At 34.5% G+C, this 22,840-nt stretch overlaps 1 protein-coding gene across 5 annotated transcripts; it reads left to right on the top strand.

Annotated features, from left to right (window-relative positions):
* The first annotated feature begins 2,042 nt into the window (after window positions 1-2,042).
* Window positions 2,043-22,393, top strand: LOC117931874 (inactive poly [ADP-ribose] polymerase RCD1-like). 5 transcript variants are annotated; one of them, XM_034852968.1, is made up of 11 exons: window positions 2,044-2,212; window positions 2,953-3,124; window positions 3,367-3,481; window positions 5,028-5,070; window positions 5,155-6,244; window positions 7,245-7,492; window positions 8,090-8,193; window positions 13,383-13,568; window positions 13,666-13,761; window positions 21,130-21,184; window positions 21,879-22,393. In XM_034852968.1, exons 3-10 carry the CDS (start codon window positions 3,416-3,418, stop codon window positions 21,154-21,156), a joined length of 1,860 nt encoding a protein of 619 aa, XP_034708859.1. In that variant the 5' UTR covers window positions 2,044-2,212; window positions 2,953-3,124; window positions 3,367-3,415; the 3' UTR covers window positions 21,157-21,184; window positions 21,879-22,393. The 5 variants fall into 5 exon arrangements, with proteins under 5 accessions (XP_034708866.1, XP_034708859.1, XP_034708838.1 ...); XM_034852947.1 differs by lacking the exon at window positions 21,130-21,184 and having other exon boundaries at window positions 2,046-2,212; XM_034852956.1 differs by lacking the exon at window positions 21,130-21,184 and having other exon boundaries at window positions 2,046-2,212; window positions 2,938-3,124.
* Window positions 22,394-22,840: the final 447 nt, after the last annotated feature.

The following is a 22,840-nucleotide window of genomic DNA, read 5'->3' as shown; positions in this document are numbered from 1 at the left end:
AATAATTTTAATTTGTTTATTTACAAAAAAAAAATTCAATTTATTTCCAACAAGTGATTTGATTTAATTTTAATTATATTTAATTTTTATTTTCAAGAAAGTCATTTGCACTTATTTTATCAAAAGAATTTTATACAAAATTTCAATTTGGCAATAAAAATTATTTTTACTTGATGTACTAGAAAAAAAAATGAATTTTTACAACTTTATTTTAAAAAGTCTTTCAATTTAATTTCTGTTTACAAAGATGACTCTCCTCCTATTCTCATTAAAGGATTATTTAATATATTCATTTACAAAAATTACTTTTAAACTCATTTTAATTAAGTAAATAGAGTTTTAATTAAAAAAAACTTTTTGGTCAATTTTATTAAAAATTAACTTTTGTGACAATTTTATTTACAAAACAATTTTTTAGAGACAATTTTTATTAAACAAATAAATTTTCAGACAATTATTACTATTTTTTTTAATTTTCATTAAAAACAAATTTCCAATTTTCCTAAAAACATTTTTTTTCTAAATTTTTATTAAAAAAACTTTCTTTTATTAAGAAGAATATTTTTTGAACTATTATTTTTATTAAAACATATTTACTGAATTATTTTTCTTATTTAAACAAAATTTTTAGTTTGTTCGATATTCAATTCTATACACATTTAGTAAATATATACAAATAAATATTTACATGAACCAATAAAAATAAAATCAAATAAAAGTGAAAAATAAAACGTATACCCCAACAAGCGTACGACAAGTTCAATGCCCCATTTACAATCTTCTTGAGTCTCTTTTCATTTCATGAAGTTCAATTTTAAATGTATCCTTGATCCATACTCAGCGAAATTGGCCCATGCAAAACAAAAATGAACCCAAAGGTAAATATAAAAAAATGTACAAAGTCCAAAACAAATATTCGAGCCTAAATTCAAAGTTTAAATTAGTCTAATAAATTTCACCAATTAAAATGGGTCCAAATTTCATATTAATTCACCAACTTAAACCTCTCAAATAATTACTATTAAAATCAAAACAACAAACAAAAATAAATATATATAAAATAAAATAAAACAAACAAAGAAAAACATAAATAACTTACCCATTTTTTTTGGAGACTGTAATGGAAATGTGAGAAAGATTGGTAGTGGAGTTGAGAGAGGAAAACAAAATAAAAAAAAAATAAAAAAAAAATAAAAATGAGAGAAATAGTGATGATTAGAAATGGATGGAAGGGGAGGTGGTCCTCATTGGTAGATGGCGTTGTAGGTAGTGACGATGGTGACAACTAATAGTGGAAGATGGTGTGGTGAGTGGGAAAGGAAAGAAAAAAGAAAGAAGGAAGAAAGAAGAAAAAAGAAAGATAAATAAAAGAAAGAAAAGGAAAGAAGGAAGAAGGGGGACGAGGGGCGTGAAGTGTGGAGGAAGGAAGGAAGAAAAGAAGGAAAAAATGGACCTCATCACAAATAGGGACAATAACTAATAATATATCCATAAGGGTAATTCAATTAGTCAAGACAATGGTCTTGTATTCGAATTTTACCATTGACGATACCTTGAATTTATTTGATACGGGATAATGAGCACTCAAGGTTTGGGTTCTCATTAAGAGTTTTAAGAGTTTGGTCATGGAAGGTTCTCCCTATTAAAAAAACAAAATTCTAAAAATAATAAGTTAAATAAAAAATGGGTAGAGAGAGGCTCACGAATGAGCAACCATGGTGTGGCACTAGTAAATAAACATATAGAAGTTTCAAAAGTTGAAGAGATAGAATTAATGGTCTTGCATCCAAAAATGCCAAAAACAAACAGCTTGAAATTCTAGAAGTGCCCCTCTAACGGTAGACTCAGAATTCAGAAAGAAAAGTCTCTTCTCCACGTCTGTGACTCACCCTCACATGGCAAACACAAAATCAAACTAAGAGTATTTTCGTCTATTCGTAATTCCAACCAATCTAAAGACAAGCGTGACGCAGCAGCGTCACAGCCAGGTAACTCTAGTTGTGTGGGCCACCATGTCTTTTCCTTCAAGAAAGAAATCAGGCACGGACAGCCGACTTGCGGATGACTCCGTCAGTGGTCCATATTAACGACGTCGTTTTCAAAGCACAGTTCTTCGTTTTCGCGAGTTAGGGTTTCTTCGAACCACATCGGTGTGGCATCAGAGTCCCATCTCATGAAAATCGTATCCAATCCGCCTTTTCGGTCTTCAGAGGTAAAGATTTTCCATTCTATACACTGATGTTGGCACGAAAGTTCCGATTTTTGTTTTTCTTCAATTGTTCTAAATTGATTTTTTCGGTCTTTAGGGTTTTATTGTCATTCTAACTTGGATTTCCCACTGGATCTTGTTTTGGGTAGTTATGGTTGTGATCGGAGTTGAATTTGATCCAACGGCGTCTTTTATGAGTTTTAAAACTGTTGATTTCTTTTCTTCTATTTTTTTTGGGTTTAATTTGGGGATTTTTGGCTATATTTTTATCAGCGTCGTGAAAGATCTTTTGACCATGCAATCTGCTTTATGGTCTGTTTGGTTGCTGGGAAATCTAAGGGAAATCGAGGCTCTGTTTGTTTGACAGGAAATTTTTCCCTAAGAATGCAAAATTTCGAATATAGAAGAGACTTTGCCCCAGAATTAATTGGAGATAAATTGCTCACTTTTCCTCAAGCTTGGCAGGGAAATATCCATTTTTTTGGGGAAAATTTTCTGGTAGTTATGTTTCCTTGAACAATTGGAGCCAAGAGAAAATTGAATTCTGAATATTATGTTTTATGTTTTTTTGGGTGGGTATCTATTTTTTTCAGTACAGTAGTTGATGTTGATTTTCGGGTTTACTTTGGGGATTTCGTTTCATGTTCATCAGTGTAGTGAAAAATCTGGTGATCTTGCTATTAGCTTTATGGTCTGTTTGGTTTCCGAGAAATCTAATCTTTTGGTAGGAAAATTTTCCCTAGGAAAGCTATTTTCAAATGTAGAAGAGACTTACTCCTAAAGGTAATGGGAGATAAATGGGTAATATTTCCTCAAGCTAAGCAGGAGGGTATCCATTTTTGAAGGAGATCTTCTGTGGGAATCATTTTTCCTTGAAGGGATTGGAGCCAAGAGAGATTGAATTCTGAATATCGTGTGAGTGGTTTTGTTTTTTTTTTTTAAATTTTTTTTTTGTGTTAGGTATTTTTTAAAATTTTTGTTGAATGCTGGAACTTGTAGTTGAATGCTCTTGGCAATCAAACTGGGATTTAGAGGCATTTTCTTTGTTGATAAAATCGAAACTGAATTTTTTGGAGGCCAGACTTTGCTTTACTTTTCAAATTGCATCAGTTTCTTCAGGAGAAATAAAAGTTTAGTATTTTATTCTTTTGTATTAGGAGCAACTTCGTTTCCAACTGTAGAGTGACCAAGGAAACGGCTCTTCGTATGGACTATATTGTGGTAAGGGAGAAGATGAACATGTACAGAATGACAACTGATTGTCAGGCCTTGGTATGTGTGTTGTTTCCATTTGTATTATTGTTGCTGGAGTGGACTCTTGATCATTATGTTGCCATAGGTAGTTGACATGGGAAGTTGACATTTGCATTGATTAATATTGTTCTCAGAGGCACACACTATAAGTAATGATCATGATAATACTTTTTAATCTGTACCTATCCTTTGTTGTGCTACACTGCTACTACTTAATGACTGCTTCTATTTCCATTCTGCTGCCATGACAGCCTCATTCCTATACTAGTGCATTAGCACCTCTAGCACCACTCTGCTAACATATTATTGCCATCTCTCTAAATCATCATTACTGCCTTCTTCACAATGATTGTACCCCCAACCATAGTTGTTAAAAACTTATGATACACGAAACGATACAATGATATCATATATTTTTGTGGAAATTGATACAATCCATATCTTATTTTAAAACATAGTTTATGATATATTTACTATACACAATACGATACGTGATATTTCAATGCAATGATACATATATCTTCAACTATTTCTATAATTTTTTTTTTCAAAAATCAAATTTTATTGTTAAAAGAATTTAGTATATTAATTGTTTATAATATACTAAAAGATTAAAAATTGATCATAAAAAGAAGAAATAGGTAAAATCTTATATGAAAAGCTTTATTCTTGTTGTCAAATGCTATATATATATATATATATTTTTTTTTTTGATAGGAAACTGTTGTCAAATGCTATATTAGAAATCAAGTAAATTTATTTTTACAGTTAATATTGAAGGATTTTTATTTGAATGGTTTGAATGTTAACAATGAAAACGATGGTGATTAGTGAAAACAATTTTTTACTTAATATATTAGTTTTTATTTATTTATTTATTTATTTCTTTTTGGTGGAAAAGGAATGATTATGAACCTAAAAAACTGGAACTTTGAAGATGACATATAAAGGCACATATATATGCGTGTGTGTGTGTTAATTAACAATACAATAAGTGCATATGCCTAGTTAGAATTTGGAACTAAAAATCATAGCTAAAAATTGAAGAAGTTTATTTATTATTGATTTTGTGATGAATCAATGTACTGAAGTGACATTTTGATAATTTGAACTTTTCAAAACTTTAACATTCAATGTTTATGATATGATATAGTTTAACTCTTTAAATTCTACTATCTTTTATAAAATTGGTTATTTATTACTCTATACTTCATACTTTCAATAGATATATACATAAATACATATTTTGTCGATTTATTTTTTACCATATAAAAAAACTTATGATACATGATACAATACAATACAAAATACAGAAAAATAGAAAAATGATGTACGATATATTTTACAAGTTAACAACAATGCCCCTAGCTCACAACCACTGCACTGCAAACTCACATTCTGTCCCTTGTACATAATTTCTATTCTCTGTTGGACTGGATGTTGCCTGATGTCTATTTTTGGATCATGACTTCATTACTTCATGCAAATATATTATGCTTTCTCATAAGGAAAATGATTTTGATGTTATTCCACATACTTTAAGTGATTAATTTTCATTGTCCAGGGGTATTCAATTATCTTCGGCATTGTGGTTTCTCTGAGAATAGGTACCTGACTTTAGGATTGTACATTACATTAGATTTGAACTCGGGACTAAATCTGTGCATAGGGATTCCTTATATACATTGTAGAAATGGAAGCGAAGTTTGAAAAGGTATTGGATGCTAATAGAAGACTTGTGGTCGGCTTGAAGAGGAAGCGGGTGGCTCAGTATGCAGCAAGCTGGTCCCCCATGCATAAAAATAAGCTCCGCAAGCAGAGAAAATCAGATGGGTGCAGAATGAATTCTGGGTCAAATTTTGGAAAAACTTTACTTAAATATTATTCAAATTTTATGAAAACTGAATTGCCACAACGCATAATGTTTTATTTGAATGGTGAATGGACTGATTTCCCTGAAGATCTTGTTGGCTTGGTGAAGAAAGATTTTCAGGTAAAGAAGTCATATATTGAGGTTGAGCTCAACAACAATCACTTTATGATAGACTTTTTGCACATGAAGCGAGTTGATCTGAAGACAGGTATGGAGAAACCAATTGCTTGGATTGATGAAGCTGGTAACTGCTTCTTTCCAGAAATTTTCTCTGGTGATGCTGAATCCCATAACTGCTGTGGACGTGAATGTGGCCAACAGCTTTTATTTAGGGAGCCTTATGGTTCCCATGATATCAAACTGCAACTTGAGATTGATGTAAATGACGTGGGTCACACCAACTTAAAGGAATGTAGTGGAGAGTCAAATCCTGTTATTAAGCATGTTCTCATTGATAAAAATCCTGCTAGTGATCAGAATGACGTAGAAGTTGAGGATAGTTGCAACAAAACATCTGATGCCAAAATGGATAAGGCTGTGGGAGAAAATCAACAGATGGAGGGAAAATTAGTCACCAGGATTGAATCTGTGCATGGAACTTTGAATTTTGATACTGTGCGGGATATGTTTATTAGCAGCATGAGCCCATTTATTAGTGCAAGTATACTTGAGGTATACCAGGGCTCAAGTTCTTCAATGCAAGCTCGACTAGAGCTCTTTCAGAAGCAGGTTGAGATCACCAGTAAGTATCGCACTGAGGCAAATGTTAGATATGCTTGGCTTGCTTCCTCTAAAGAAGCACTGTCTAGTATCATGATGTATGGGCTTGGGCACTGTCGAACATCTCAAGAGAAGCTTGCATATGGTATTGGTGTTCATCTCACAGCTGCGAACTTCCCGTACATCAGGTTAGAATTTTCTTTCCTGGTTTGTAAGTTCAAATATATTATAGAAGTTGCAAGTGTGACTGTATAATAACAATAAACCTTTATTTTGAAAAGAAAATGACTTGATCTTCTTTCTTTCCTATATAAAAAAAATTGATTTCCTCTTCTTAGGGAAGCAAACTATCTCCCCCAAAGAGAAGATTACAACTTGATTAAAGGGAAGACCAGATGGATCAAAGATTTATTTGCATTTATGTGTTTTGTGTCTGTGTGGATCCTAGTGGATTTCACACTTTAGCTAGCTAGTGCCTATGCTGGAACCGAACAACTACTTTGTTCAATCTTGAACACTCAAGGAAGATATTAGGGTCGGAGTATTGCTGAAGTATAGTGAGATGGTATACCTTTCTGGTATGGTAATCAATCTTCAGTGAATGGGCTAATGTTACCTTATCAGAAATAGAAATCTAAACATATGTGGGCTATGGTCTGTTTGGGTCTTGTGCATGGTTCATTGTTGGACTAGGATTGAACAAAGGTGGTCTAGCCCATGTAGGTTGTCTTCTTTTCCACCATTATGTGGGTAGACCTAAGTAACTCCATTGCTAATTCAGTTCACCGGTTATTCATTTCTTTTTTTGATATAATTATCATTTTCTAGTATATTTTTGGTTTAAACATTTCAGAAAATTATTTTTTTGGAGCCTAAGGAAATTGGTCCAACCCCAATGTAGAAGAGAGGTATACAAGGAGCACTAATGCTAGAGAAATAAGGTAAAACTACTACAACCACAAGGCAGGGCTCAAACCCCCTCCACAATTGGGTCTGGTTGGCCATATGAGATCTTACTAATGATGGGGATAAGATCTTGCCCAAGTTCTTTGGTCTAATAGATTTGGTGTCTTTGTTATTACAATCATTATTATCATTGTTATTGTTATTATATTATTATCATTCTATTGTTTTTTTTTTTTTTTTAATATGCTTTGGAGAAGGCTTCAGATTTTGTTTTCTTGGCAGTGCAAATTATTGTGATGTTGACGAAAATGGTGTACAACACGTCGTATTATGTCGTGTTATACTGGGAAATATGGAGCTTGTTCATCTTGGATCCAAACAATGTTACCCCAGTTGTGAGGATTTTGACAGTGGAGTTGATGATCTTCAAAATCCGAGACATTATATAGTATGGAATATGAATATGAACACACACATCTATCCAGAATTTGTTGTTAGTTTCAAGGTTTCTTCTAGTTCCAGTGCCGAAGGTGATATTTTATCCCTGTGGGTTATTTGTTTGGTTGGTGATTAAATTTATTTATTTTTTGTTGTTAAATTTGCATAAGATCTGATATGCTCTATGCTACGCATGCCACTTAATCAATTTATCATGAGTTAGGTGGGTGTCCTGTATACGTTGGGGTGCTTCCTTGAAGTGCCTCTTTTTTATTAATATATTTCTCTTTATTCATCAAAAAAAAATCATGAGTTAGGTGGGTGATTGGCAAATTAATTTGAAGGTCATAGATTAGCTAATCTATTTGAAATGTGTAATCTCCTTTCAATCCTGGATGCTGAAAGTTTAGATTTTTAGGAAATAGAGATTTTGTTAATTAATGCTTCAATTTTCAATTTGTTTGTCTTACCGGCTTAATACCAGCTTAATTACTTTAAAGGGATGAAACATCAGTCTAACTTCTGGGTTCTGTACTGTTTATACTTGTTTATTGATGCTTAAAGAAGGGTCTCTACATGCAAAAGATTTGATAAAGCCAGCCCCAAGTTGGGAGAAGCATCTTTAGTTAGGGTCTAGTGCTTTGGAACACCTTCAATACTTGAGCTAATATTTGTCATTGTTCCTACAGGATATCTAGTTGAAAATGGGAGAAAAGATGATGTTTCAGGGTTTTCTCCTCCTCAAAGGCAGCCCGAAGGCCAGTTGCAGTTAGCCTCACATCCAGTTGGTTTGGTAAGTGTTCCACTTTAAAATTTTATTTGAGTTTTGTTCTTTGAATTTTATATAAAATTGCTCGTTCTGGGTGAATAGTCAGCACCAAACTTGCACCACAGAGGGCTTGCCTGGTTTTGACATCTGATCAAGTGGGTATGGGTGGGTGAGAGCCAATTCTTTTTCTGCAATGGTTTGGAGATTGTGAACAGTAATTTATTAACATATAAAATTTGTGAATCAAGCTTGCATTATTGGGGAATCATTTATGAAATCCCTAAATAAAACACAAAATAATAAGCAAAGATTGTTATTGAAGGTTGATTAGGATGGATGAGAGAATTAAAAATCTATACTGTCCATTTGACATGTTCCTGCTTGTGTGCATTGTATTTATATAGTTCCTATTCTTCCACCCTTCCTTTCTAATTGTTATGGTTGTAATCTGTGATTCACGCTGTTTTAACTGATAGGATACTGTTGTGACTTGTTGGTGTGTCAGATGGTTTGTAGATTGTGAGTAGTATATTCATTGCACATAAAATTTGCATTTAAACTTGGACAACTGGGAAGCTGAAAAAAAGGTGAAACAATAAGCAAAGGCTGCAAATTACTAGAGATTGATCAGGAATACTGATTGTCTATGATATAATACTATCTATTAAGTGAGGTATCTATTTGTTCACCCCTTGGTCTTTACAAAATCCCTATCCTTGACATGTTTATAATTCATATTTGATACATTCTAGAACTTGGAACAAAAACTCTTAAGATGGCTGTCTATCCTACATGTGTTGGCCATTCTTCTGCAATTTCCACATCCACATCCTGCAATTTGAAACTGCTGCCTCTTCCTTCTCTTTCTTTGTTATTTTCAACTTTTTGCAAAAGATCTTCAATTCTGATTCCTCACCCCCAAATATTCTTGTCTTCTAAGAAATGGCTTTCATGGGATTTTATTTTATTTTTATTTTCTTTTTTTGTGTGCATTTGTGCTGTTGGTGGTGTGATTTTCATTTTTTTTTTTTCCAGAATTTGTTCAGTAAATCAGCTCTTACCTCAACAAGGTATTTTCATGATGTGTTGTGGATATTTCTAAAATTTCTAAAAGAATAGAAATTATCTGCATCTTGCCTATCACCAAAAGAAAAAAATTCTACAGCTTGTGTATATATTTTTTCCCCAAAACAATTGTCTAATATGGAAAATTTGAAGTCTGCCATGCAGCTCAATTCTCATCCTCCCTACCACATGTTTTATTTTCACTGTTGTGCATTAGGTTAAGTCCTTGTCTTAACATCTGTTGGGAGGGAAATGTGTCCTTTTTAGGTGGGTGGGGGGGAGGGTGTGGGCGATTTTATATAGGGAAAGTGGGATGGCTATGTAAAACTCTGAATACCATATTGGAGTCACATGAAGGGCCCCAAGTTGAGTACCTGAGGATATGGTAGAATAAAGGATGAGAATATCGGTTTTTGCAGAAATATCGGGAAATATCAACAGAAATTTGGACAAAAAATATTGATAGTATGAAAATTGATAAAAACTCAAAATATTGGGGAAAACTGCAAAAAAAGATGAGAAAAACAATAATAATATATATTAAATTTTTATTGAAGAAAATAATATAAGTTTATAATATTCAGTAATAATATGCAGAATTTGAAAACACATTCTTAATACTAAAACAGTGATGTATTTAGTTCGAATATACTCAAGTATATGCAGAGAAATGATGATATATGTATAAATGTTTTTTTTTTTAAATATTGAAAATAATTAAGATATTGATAATTTTATCTAGAAGTTCATATTGTCTTGTATTTAATTATCATACAAAAGATATAATAAGATAATTAAAATTAATTTATGTACAAGAATTTTATTTTAAATAATATATATTATAAATAAATATATATTGTATGTAATATCTGCATAATAAATGTGAAAACAAGTTGACCCAAGTGGTGAGGACCCTTTCTTTCATGTGTGATGACCTATTCAATCCCTGTTTCTTCTCTTAATTTTTTTTTTTGTTTCTTTTTAATGATAACAAATTGGCACCCTACATTGGAAAGCCATAGTAAACAATAGAGGTATTTAATAAGATTTGCCACATTCAAAAGTCAAAAGCTGTCCTGGGTTGGCTTGCTTGCGTTGGTTCTCTTCATACCTAATCCATTCTTCCACTTCATGTGCTTTTTTAAATGAACCACTGCTAGAAAAGTGGCTGATGTGGCACTCATGTAAATGGAAAAATGGCCTGCTGTGCTGCCTATTTTTTTTAATAGGTAAATTAAGAGAATATATTAAAGGCACTTGCAAAATGGAACAACAAAGTACGCACAAAGTATACAACTAAGGCCAAAAGGTGAGCAAGAGAAAGAAAGGAAAATCAAACACCAACCACCCTAACAACTACCATTCCCCTAGAGAGTTGGATTGTTCTTAGCAGGAACTTCCAAAACCAAAGAACACCCCCAACCTACACCAACTAAAACACAAAAGAACACAATCTCCCCCCCTAAACAAAACTGCAACCATACTCCCTCAACCAAGCTGGTAACGAAAAAGCAACCTTACAAAACAAGTGCTGAATCCCCACTGCTCCTCCCCCTCCCCCTAACAGTGAGTGGAGAACTATTGTAATTAATCGAGTATTCTAGTTTTTGGATTTCCCTCTCAAACCAAGATGACGAGAAAGGTTTCCTCTTTCCCCATAAGACCTTAATCACATCCTTTTCTTGCCTCCATTTTCCTTAGAAGGGAGCTGCTCTCCTTTTCAAATCCTGCAATTGGCATGCCCACAAAGCTATTGAAATTAGCAAACTTACTAGGAAAGCTATTAGGACTAGGGTCTCTCCCCCACCAAAACACATCTGGACTCCATGGCCTTACAAGGCTCCAACTCCTTGGCCTTGATCACCATTTGCTTACCCGAAGGACCCTTCGTAGGACTCTGTGGAAAATCCAACAAACTGCCATCTTGAAGCATCATCCTTAGCAGTCAACATCCAAATCCCAAAGGCCCCAAGGAATACCCTGCCTTTGACTGAATCGCTCACCCACTATCAAGGACAATCGACCCAACAGAAGAAAAAAGGGGAGAAGGGGGAGATGATGGCATACCTTCAAAACATGTCACTTCTACCAAGAGAGCTTTATTGACTCTCGAAACCCGCTCTGTCAGACCCTAAAGCGTCACCTTTAGAAGGGGATCAACGAAGGTTGCCATGGAGCTGAGCTGTGCTGCCTATTTATCGGTGAAACGACCGCATAAATGGGTATATCACTGATTATTCATTGAAAAATTGCCTATTTAATGGAAATTATTGCACTTTGACATATCTCTAGTATATTCATATTGGATGCTACTGATAAGCGATATTTCCTGAAAATATCGCCAACAAATTTTGATTTTTTCAACCTTGGGTAGAATATGGCAAGGATAAAGGAAAAATAGACTTTAATCTAAGCCATTTAGTTGAATGCTTGACCTATGTGGTTAAGCATGAAGGGCAAAGTATGAATTGGACTGTGAGTATATGGCACTGTTGGAGGTCGGATGCTTGTAAGAGATTATATTGGCAATGTTGGAGGATTAACAGGTTGTTACTGGCACTGGAAAAGAGGTTTCCAATGAGGGATACCACATAAAGAGGTCATTAGAGGGTAGTGGTTTGAATGAAGGTTACTGAAAACCATGGTGTGGTTAGCATCACAAGATTGATTATTGTGCTGTACTCATCAATTTTGAAGGACATTCATATGGAGCACAGTTTGTACAGTGTCATATCATGCAGTACATTAGAGGATACTCATATCATGAAGGTTTCCAATGAGGGATACCACATAAGGAGGTCATTAGAGGGTAGTGTAGTTAACCAGGGTAGTGGTTTGAATGAAGGTTACTGAAAACCATGGTGGTGTTAGTATCACAAGATTGATTATTGTGCTGTACTCATCAATTTTGAAGGACATTCACATGGAGCGCAGTTTGTACAGTGTGTCATACCATGCAGTACATTGTCTCATATTGCACCTCAGTTGCTTGGGTTGATGATTAGTGTTGCGATTTGAAACCTGGATTTTTGGTTTTCCAAATGGAAAAAAAGGAATTGAAGCAGCTGTACCTGAAGGTCTGTGCAACCAGCCATATACCTTGTCAAGGTTCAATTCTTTTTTTAGTTTTTTTTTTTTCAGAAGAAAGGTTGAAGAAGTTATTATTGTATGTATGGTTCAACCTATGGTACACTGTTGAAGAGCTTGCATTGTATCTATTTGTGTGATGTGCCCAATTCCAGAGTTTGTACTTGTCTTATTTTGTATGTCTTGTCAATGGTGTTTTCTTTTCCCAAGAAGAAAAGGAAGTTAGAGGTGCAGTGCATCTCTTGCTAGGCTTTCCTTTGTTCCTTTTAATGTCAAAAAAGAGTGAAGAGGGAGGTGGAGGGGGGAAGAACAGAGGGTTATCCTGTAGCCATATTGCTGCTGTCTGGGTTAACTGGGCAGCAGGTCAAAAACCTTGTTTTTAAAGAATTTATGGTGGTCTTTTAGGACCTATTAGGTTTAAAACAAACCTAATCTAGCCTTTTTAGTGCTTTTGTCTTCTTTAGGGCTTTTCATGCATTATGAAAATTTTTAAGTTTCTCTATCCATAAATCAAATTCCACCTTGGGTTGAAAACTTCAATCTGGGGTGAGGTGGATTAGGTTTAGATTGATTTCCATCCAGACCTAACCCACTGTACTTGCAGGCCTTGGGGATAAGTGATGGCAGTGGTGAGCAGCTGAAATTGCTGGTTGTATGAGTAGTTATGATGATCATAGCATTTTGTTTTTTAATCAGATATGGTGGTCCATGACATTGATCTACATGTTCTTCATACTTTCATGTTCCCCTACCACTAGTATGTTGACATGGGAGTTAGAATAGTAATCATATCTGACAATCTAGTGAATCGCTGTTTGTGATATGACTTGTTCATTTAAGGTTTACTTGTTCATTTGTTATAGATAGCTATGGTTTGTGCCTTTATATTATTGCTGGAAATTTTGTTTTTTAATTGATTGGTTGTTTATAGGTCTGCGATGACCATCTTCACTGACTTCTGCTTGAAGCTTTTAGCATTTTTAGTTGCTAGAGAAGCTTCACCACTTCCTTTTCTTTCATTTTGGGTTGTTGTTTACTGTTAACATTCTGCTATTTCTTAGGGACCCCACTGCCCTCAAACTCCAGGTTTAGAGGGATCTCTTGGAAAAGCTGCTACTTTTGGTTCAAGCACTGTAAAGGTTCCCAAATCCCCTTGGATGCCTTTCCCTATGTTGTTTGCAGCTATCTCAAAGAAGGTTCCTCTGAAAGATATGCAACTAGTTAATGCTCAATATGAACAATTTAGGGTAGGTTTTGTAACATATTATCTGATAATTTCTATGGTGTGTATTTGTTGTATATTATCTAATGCTTGTAATATTCTCTTTTCTGATATTTTATCAGACGAAAAAGATAAATCGGGCTGATTTTGTTAAAAAGTTGAGAATGATAGTTGGAGACACTTTGTTGAGGTCCACAATAACACATCTTCAGTGCAAGGTAAGGTGTATGTTTTGTTTCTTTTGGTATGGAGATTTTTGGATTGTCTGGGACTCTTTGTGATTTAATTATGGGACAATTGTCTTTTGGAGCCAGCTGGGCCCAAAAATTAAGATTTGACTCATAAAAGTTGCATAATTGATGGGGGGATATAAAATATGAAGAGACCATAATATCCTTTAAAACTATTTTCTACCATAATGTTTGAGAAACTTTTTGATCTTAAAATTTTTTTTAATAATTATTTTGAAAATTTATTATTTTTAGAAAACTAATTTTTTTAAAAATATATTATAAAAATATATCATTTAAAAAAAAATAAATTTGACATATTTTTAGTTATTTTTTATATACATAATTTTAAAATACATATTTTCTAAGTTGTTTGATTTTTAAATAATAATAATTTATTTTTAATTTTTTGGAAAAGGGAGTATTTTTTTCCAAATCACTCAATTATATTAAATTTTATTGAGGTTTGCAAAAGGAATAAAATTTAAATTAATGTTTTTCTACTTTTTTTTCATAGTCAATAAAGGTCATTTTTGGAAAGATAAAAAATTCATATCCTTCTTCTCAATTTTCACACTTCCTCTAGGTCTTGGGCTTAAATAGTGAACTTATATGGACCAAAGCTTAATTTGTGGGCCCAACTAGGTCCAAAAGACAATTGTCCCAATTATGGTTACCTCTATAGAATTTACACTTTATAAATATCAAGTTAGATAAATAATGTGAATATCTAAGGCATTGAATTTTATATGTTCATGGGGTATTTTGGCTACTAAATATTTTGAGTTCATAGATAATAGACTTCTTAGTTTAGATGGCTATAGGATTGGATGCTTGTAGAGTAGAACCTCGATAAATTGATATCCTCTGTTAAATAACGTTTGTTGTCTATACTGACATGGGGGTAATGTGCTAAACTAATAATATGATAAATTTATAAGATAATAAATCATAGAAAAAAAAAATGTGTAGTTTCATATAGGGCCACTTACTACATAAATTAATGATTTCCTAATATGCAACTAAATCCATATGATTTGTGTAGGAGGCCTTTGTAAAATATGTGTGAAGTGTTGTTTGTTTAAACAATGTAATGATATATTTTTGGAAAAATAAATACTTCTTTGTAAAAATAAGTAGATTCATAAATTTTACTTGTTTAAACAAAACACATGGAAAATAGTTAGTTTGTAAAATGAAATATTTAATTTACTTAATTACAATAAAACGTTATAAAATACAATATTTTGGAAAAATGATATTAGTAATTTATGAATTAATCAATAAATTAATAAATCACTAATTTACCGATTAATTAATATTAGCTTAATCAATAAATTTTCCTTGGTCATAAGGCTATTAATTTATCAAGGTTTAACTGTAATTGCTCAATGTATTAGCAAGCACTGCATTCTCTTGTTCTATGGAGAAGTCATTTGTCACTTGCCTAGACTTATCCTCTTCTGCTCTCTCTCTCATTGCTTTGTACTTTGTGTTTTTCCGTGTCTCTTCCTAAGAGCCTTCTATATTAGGTTGTCAATTTAGAGGTAGGGATGTGTGCTGTCCTGCTTAAGTTTTGATTAACAACAATCACATCCTTGGAAATCATATGAATTTTGGTGGGATGGCTTGAAGCATTTGGAAGCATTGTTTTCATCCTTTAATGTCTCCTTGGTGATGGCTTCGTTGGTTAATTAATTTGATATTATTTTTTGAAAACTTATTTTGTTTTTGTTTGAAATATCATGAAAACCTTAAGCCTGTTTGGTAGCAGAAATGAAAACGATTTTTAAAAAATTTTTCTTCCATTTTAAAAAATGATAATAATGAACGTATTTGTTTTGGATTGGTTTCAATTGTTCATTAGCTTTCAGATCAAGTAAGACATAGATTTCAATTGGTGATTATCGGACTCGTATCTTCTAGGAAACATTCTACTAATTGATTTGCAAATAAGCTGAATTTTAAGCTATAAACAAGCGATTTACAAATGAACACTTAATTTTACTCTGAAATGAAGATCTAACCACATATGCTAAATTAAAATGCAGTAATTAGATTGGATTACCTTTCAATTACCGGGAATTTTGTTGGTAAAGGAGAAGATTGGGGCTCATTTTGTCATTATTGTCTCATCCTTTTATCATTTATGCAAGAGGATTATATAAAATGGTAACCTTCCAATTGTGTTGGCTATAGAGAAGATTGGAGCTTACCATGTTATTACTTTCTTCTCCTCTTGTTGCATTCTAAAAGAATTAAGTAAAATGGTAGCTCAAGGGATTAGGATTTCCAGGCTTTACCTAGTTAGGATTTGCATGCGTTACCTTGTTCAAGTGTGAGGTGCAACCCAAAACATGCCCTTGAGCAAAGGGAGGATCAACCTAGGGTGCATGTGCTGTTCTATAAAATATTTAAATTTGGACATGCAAACGGTTTCCATTCGCGCCCATATCATTATTAATGGTCCAAAATCTTAATCTAAGTAGTCTTATCAATAGAGTAGTGAGTGGAGGTTTTTATCTGGTTGTGGGGTAAAGGGAAGGGGTGGAGATGGGGCTCAAATCACTCACTTGTTGTTTGCAGGCTTCTCAAGATCAGATGACTTATTTAAGCTGGTTGTTAATATGGTTTGAAGCCATGTTAGGTTTGAGAATCAACTTGGATAAGAGTGAAATTTTACTAGTGAGGGAGGGTAGAGAATTTAGAGATTTTGGCCCTTGAGCTTGGTTGCAAGGTGGGGGTGCTTCCTTCCACTTGGGGCTTGCCTTGGGCGCTTCGCATAAATCTGTGGCGGTTTGGGATAGGGTGGAGGAGAGGTTTCGGAAGAGGCTAGCCATGTGGAAAAGGTAGTTTATTTCTAAAGGGGGGAGAATCACTCTCATTCGGAGCACTTTGTTTAGCATTCCCATTTACTTCATGTCTTTGATGTGTATGCCAAGAGTGGTTAGATTGAGACTAGAGTGGATCCAAAGGACTTTGTTTGGGGCTGGGGGCCTCTAGAGAGGAAGCCTCATCTTCTAAAGTGGGCGATTGTTTGTTCAAATAAAAGGAAGGGTGACTTGGATGTTAGATGCCTATCTATACTCAATAGGGCCCTCTTGTGTAAATGGAGTTGGCACTTTGCGGTAGAAAGGGAGACTCTTTGGAAGCACGTTATTAGTAGGAAGTTTGCGGTGGAAAAAGTGGGGTGGTGTGCCCGAGAAGTGAAGGAGGGGTATGGTGTGGGGTTATGGAAGGAAACCAATAAGGGAAGGTTTTTATTGCATAATAGAATGGCGTTCTTTGTGGAGGATGGTAGAAGGGTGAGATTTTGGAAGGACAAGTGTGGGAATGATGCTTTGTGCGATTCTTTCCCCTCTTTGTATGCCTTAGCGGCTTCAAAAGAGGTGTGGGTGGCAAAGGTTTGGGACTCTATGGGTGAGGAGGGGGGTTGGAATCCCTGGTTCTCTAAGCCTTTCAATGATTGTGAGGTGGAGCTGGTGGAGAGGTTTCTTTTGAAAATACAAGGGAAGGGGTTGATATCCGATTTGGAGGATAGGGTGTTATGGAAAAAGACTAAGGATGGAAAATTTTCTGTTAAGTCCCTTTATAGTGCTCTTGAGCTTAGATATGCAGTCCCGTTCCTCAGGAGCATCATTTGGAGCTCTTGTGTTCCTACGAAGGTGGGTTTTTTTTCCTTGGGAAGCTTCGTGGGGTAAGGTTTTAACCTTAGATCAACTAAAAAGGAGGGGGTGGCCCATACCCAACATATGTTTCCTTTGTTGTGCTGAAGAAGTGTCCATTGATCATATTCTAATCCATTGCATCAAGGCTAAGGTGCTGTGGGAGTTATTATTTGCTCTATTTGGGGTGATGTGGGTCCTCCATTTGTCAATTAGAGATACCCTTCTTGGTTGGCATGATTCTTTTGTGGGCAAAAAGTGTAGAAAGGTGTGGAGGGTAGCTCCCTTATGTCTCTTTTGGTCGGTTTAGAAGGAAAGAAACATGATTACTTTTGATAATGAAGAGCTTTCAATTCAAAGGATGAAAAGTTCTTTTGTATATAATTTGTGGTCTTGAACTAAGTTGTTTATAGATGAAGGTCCTTTACCTTTAATCAACTCTTTTGATTGGTTGGGTTCTAGATGAGGGCGGATGAGATTTTTTTGTATGCCCTCGTCTTTTTTGTTCTTGCCTTTAGGTGCCTCTTGTGTACTCCCTGTATGCTTTAGGTTGGCCTTTGGGCGCCCTTTACTCTTTTTATATATAATTTTTTTTTTTGTGCCTTTACCAAAAAAAAAAAAAATCTTAATTTAAATAGCCAAAAAAAAAAAAAAAAAAGGATTCCAAAAGCAAAATAAAATGTAATGATATTTCACAATATAGTAAAAATTTTTTAAGAATAAATGTTAAAAAATAATCTATGTTTTATTATTTAGATTGTGGCTAACTTATATGCCTAAAAAAAATATAGGCACTTTTTGGGTGTTGATCTTTTTCAACATAATGTCACCAAGTGTAACTATTTTTGCATTAAGAATAGATCAAGCACACTAGTTCAGCAACGGGTCTGCCTCAGTAAGTGAGGTGTTGTATATCACACCCTACTTGAATCATCCTTCACTTGAGCCACCTAAGTTTGTTGACAAATAGCTAGGATGTTGTAGTGCCTTGGGCCTAGGTGTGCCTTTTGCAACTATGGTTCCTCCCCAGCGATCACATATAGCTGCACTAATGTTAATTTATTCTAGATTGCTTAGAGAACAACTAACTAACAAAGTTAAGTTTAAGGTGGCTCACACTAGAAGAGGAACTTGCTTAATTTGCAGCATAAGGGTCTTTGCAGCTTAAAAGAAAAATACTGCATCCTGAATTGCCTCTAAATGGCATAAATTATCTTGGAAAATCTTGGAGTCACTCTCTAACCTGATCACCCAAGATAAGATGAGCATAGCCACATGCCAAATTATCCCTTTGCATCCAAATTTGCACACCAGCATATTAGAAGGCTTATTAGGTGGTACCCATATCAAGCCAACAAGTCAAATTCCCATGCTACTAATGAAGGAAAAATTCTATGTTCTCGTTGCCAAGTCGATGGTTGCTTCAGGCAAGATAATTATTATTCCACATTTATCTGATTTATGAAAATAAGTAATTTCAGGGGGCCTCTCTAGGTCTAGCTTAGTGGTGGTACTCTTTGGCAACTGATAGAGGTCCCCTAGCTCTAGTCTCATTGATATATAATTGTCTGTGTAGTGTAGATAGATTTGATTTTCTGGCAGTTGAGATAAAGGCCTTTTGGAGTGGATCACCCATTTTTAGGGGGAAAAATGTAATTTTAAGGGATCATGCTTTTCAATTAAACCCGATACTCAACTAAGAATGTTGCATGTTCTTTTATTCTTCACCCCTTTCTTTTGACATCCATCTCTTTTGGCAAGAGTGTTGATCCCTTTTGATGTGAATGTAACCAAATCCATAAGTTGTAGGCTTTTCCATATAGTGTTAGTCTACCCTATTTGAGCATGGTTTGGCCATTCATCGAGTCCGTGGGGTAAAATAACTATCAGATTTGGAATGCTTTGGCGATTCATGGAGTCCATGGAGCAATGTCGAGATGTTTTGATGTCTTTTGGATTGTCTTCCTTTTCCTATGTTTTGATCAGATTGTGTATTTAGGGAAGGAATTTTCATCCTTGTCTTGTTTACTGTTTTGAGGAAAATGTTTTTCTTTCTGATAAAAGGAAAAAAAAAAAAATTGCTGAGTCAAGGGGGGAAATAACTGTCAAATTTTGAGTATGCTTTCCTGATATGACAAATCATAAAATGGTTTTGGTGGAGTTGTAGAATTTCTTTCCTCCTTTAACATGCCTTTTGGTTTTGGACAAATGAACACTATTGAGGATTTGTCCTCTAAAGCTTCTCCTAGCATGTTGAATCATTTTCTAATTTCTTGGACATAAAAATGATGGTTCAGTAGTTCAATAGATGACAAGTTGGGATCACTATCACATGTTAATTTTAGATGATATATATTGGGATCAAGCAATTTCTCTAACTATTGATAAATCACATGATATAGATAGAAAATAATTTCTAAAATAGAGTTGAAGCCTTGAAGGTATGCCATATCAAACTTCGATGGATGGGTGCTGCATTATCAGTCTAACTGGTGATAAATCACAAACACAGATGAAAAATAAGTAGATACCTTCTTTCTGAAACAGAGTTCGAAGGACTGGTAATGTTTCTGCATGATCCTTTATAATTAGCTTATTTCTATATTCCCCAGATTTCATAGCTAGAGTAATTTCTTTCAATGATCTTGCTTCCTATTGAATAAAGTACTGCCACAGAAGGCAAGGAAGAAGTAAGAATGTGACACTTCTTCCTTCTCCCTACCAAAATAATTTTGTTCCAGTGCTATGCCATTGCACACTAGAGATATTTGTTTAGTGACCCATCGATCTCATCACTATTGTATGCTTTCATTCCATCTGAATGCCTCTCATATATGGAATCTACCTGTGGAGTTGGATACTGATAGGCATCTAATGGAGAATTGTTATTGAATTTCAAGAATTACAAGAAACAAAAGACCCAACTGATACTTAGATAGCTATTCGAGAGGCTATCACTCTGCTACCAGATTCACAGAACATCCAGTACTCACTAATTCCCTCCTTTTTCCTATTTAAACCATCCCAGCCCGTATCCAGATTGTTACCTAGCCTATACTAAGACTGTTACAACTAACTGCCAGGTGGCAGTACATTTCTCTTCCCTTTTCTGGTATACACATAACGTATAGGAGGCCTATCAGATACTTGATGGTGGCCATTGGTGCCCAAGATAAAAACAAGATAAAAACATTTTAGATTCCCAAACAAATTTTTATTCTATAAAACATTAGAGAACAATTTTAATCAAAAATTGTTTTAGAAAGCAGTTACCAAACAGGGCCATAATTCTCGATTTTTAAAGACAATTCTCTTGAGAAGTCTTTATTTTTTTGTATTTCTTTTATATGATGTTTATAGAGCACAAGTGATTTCCTATTTCCCTTCTAGTGGTATTTGTATATGAGTATTACTAGGGGAAAACATGCTTGTGTAGAGCATTTATAAATAGGAACTTTGAAATACTAGCATGCCCTTTTTAAAGTAGAGAAGATAAGGAACGACCTCTTTCCATGTAAGATTGCAGTTTGGATATGATTTCAGCATCTATACCTTAATACTGATGGATTTCCCCATGAAATTTCAGTTGTTACTATTTCAATATATTTATTATGGTAATTTTTCCCAATTTGGGGAATATACAACTTCACATGTAGTAATCCCACTTTGTCTGATTTTGGTAATATTGCAGTGCCATATTGAAGCCTTCATGCTATGAGTACTATGGGCACAATTCCTTCATATGAGTATGATTTTAGCTATAACATGTTGCAGTGGTTATATGCCCATTGATTAGATGGTTGTGTGCATAAAATAATTTGTGCTTACCAAAGAGCTGCTGCCAAAGCTTATTGGGTTTTCTCTTCACACGGTTTTTCCTTCCATTCAAGTCATTTCTTCCCAGTTTAGGTCCTTGGATCTTGTCTTCTTTCGCTCTTTCCTTCTATCTTTTTCTTTCTTTCTTTCCATTTTATTTTTCTTTCTTTCTCTGTGGGCAAGATGTTCTTTGTTTTTGATTGAAGTGTATATTGTGCATCTGGAATGGTAACAAGGTAAATTGTTTGAGCAGAAACTGAGGGGAAACTCAAAATTATATACAAAACTTCTAAGCAAGTACTGATGATGCCAGGATTTCAAAAATAAATAAATAAATAAATTGTGAACTTTTGGTGAGGATTGCTACTTGAAAATTCTCCATCATTGATACTTAATGCCTGAGGTGGCCTTGGTTACTTCCAAGCAAAGCAATCCTTGGAAATGATTCCAAACAGGATTATTGGAGTAGTAATACCTATTCAAACTGGAGCATTGATTCTGGGAACCATTTCCAGGTTCCACCTATCAACTTGGGGTGCCATTTGTTTTAATCTTTTGGACTATTTGTGAAATCTGCTGGATTTTTCCTTCGTCTGTACAAATCATTTTGTCTATGTTTTGTAGGTTCCATCAAAATCTCAGGGTGATGCAAAAGTGCCAAAGCAGGAGCCTGAAACATGTGAGGGCCTCTACTGACCACATTACATCTCTGCTTTTGGATATGGTATGTTGGTTGGTCTACTGGCCGTGGAGTTACTTACATTTGAAGACAAGACCATTAAATTCTTGTTTTCTAGAAATGAGCCGACATAAATTTGTGAATATAATAGGCCTGGTTCAAGGGTTGTAGGTTTTATGTTTATGGAAACTACCACTAGTTTTTTATTCAGAGTGAAGGTTTATCTATGACTTGCTGAACTGGAACATGGTAACGAGCATAATTAGTGGAGCTTCCTTTTGTTGTGGCTGATTAATGGAACCATATTGGTGTTTGACAATTGCCAAAGCCTAGATTATTTTTATGCATTTATATAAGGATTGTACAATTATTGAGATTACCTTCAACTCTAATCTCCAACTCATAGTTCTCATATCTGAAGGCTATGAGTACTCTAGAAAAGCTATTGTTCTTGTTCTGATATACCTAAGGGCTTGCTCAATATACTGAACAGATTGGTGCCTGAAAAGTGTATTTCTAAAGGTGGTTGGACAGAATTCTTCCATCAAGTGCTTCTGGGTGCGCCCTAATTTGATGGCACTGATTCATAAAGAGTCTTCAAACGCTGCTGTATTGATGAGTTTGCTTGTGTCAAATCCCATGACATTAGTTTGCTCGTCTTTTTGTTGGCCAAGAAACTCAAGTTTTATGACTGATCTGATGATTGTCAATATCGGTGAAAGCTGAGACCTGATTCAGTGCAAGGAACACTGGGATAAAGTGGTTTGAATTGCTTGGAGTGCTCCTAATGGATTGTGGTGCTGGACTTCGCCTGGCTTGGTCTATGGCAGGGTGGTTGTTTAGACCCTATGCTTGCCAAAAGCTCTTAAATGTTGTCTGGTTAGAATGAAGATTGATATTGCTCATA

Source organism: Vitis riparia, chromosome 2 (genome assembly GCF_004353265.1).
Source record: "Vitis riparia cultivar Riparia Gloire de Montpellier isolate 1030 chromosome 2, EGFV_Vit.rip_1.0, whole genome shotgun sequence".
Classification (NCBI taxonomy): domain Eukaryota; kingdom Viridiplantae; phylum Streptophyta; class Magnoliopsida; order Vitales; family Vitaceae; genus Vitis; species Vitis riparia.
Note: the sequence above shows the minus strand (reverse complement) of the source record. Positions and strands in the feature narration are given on the sequence as shown.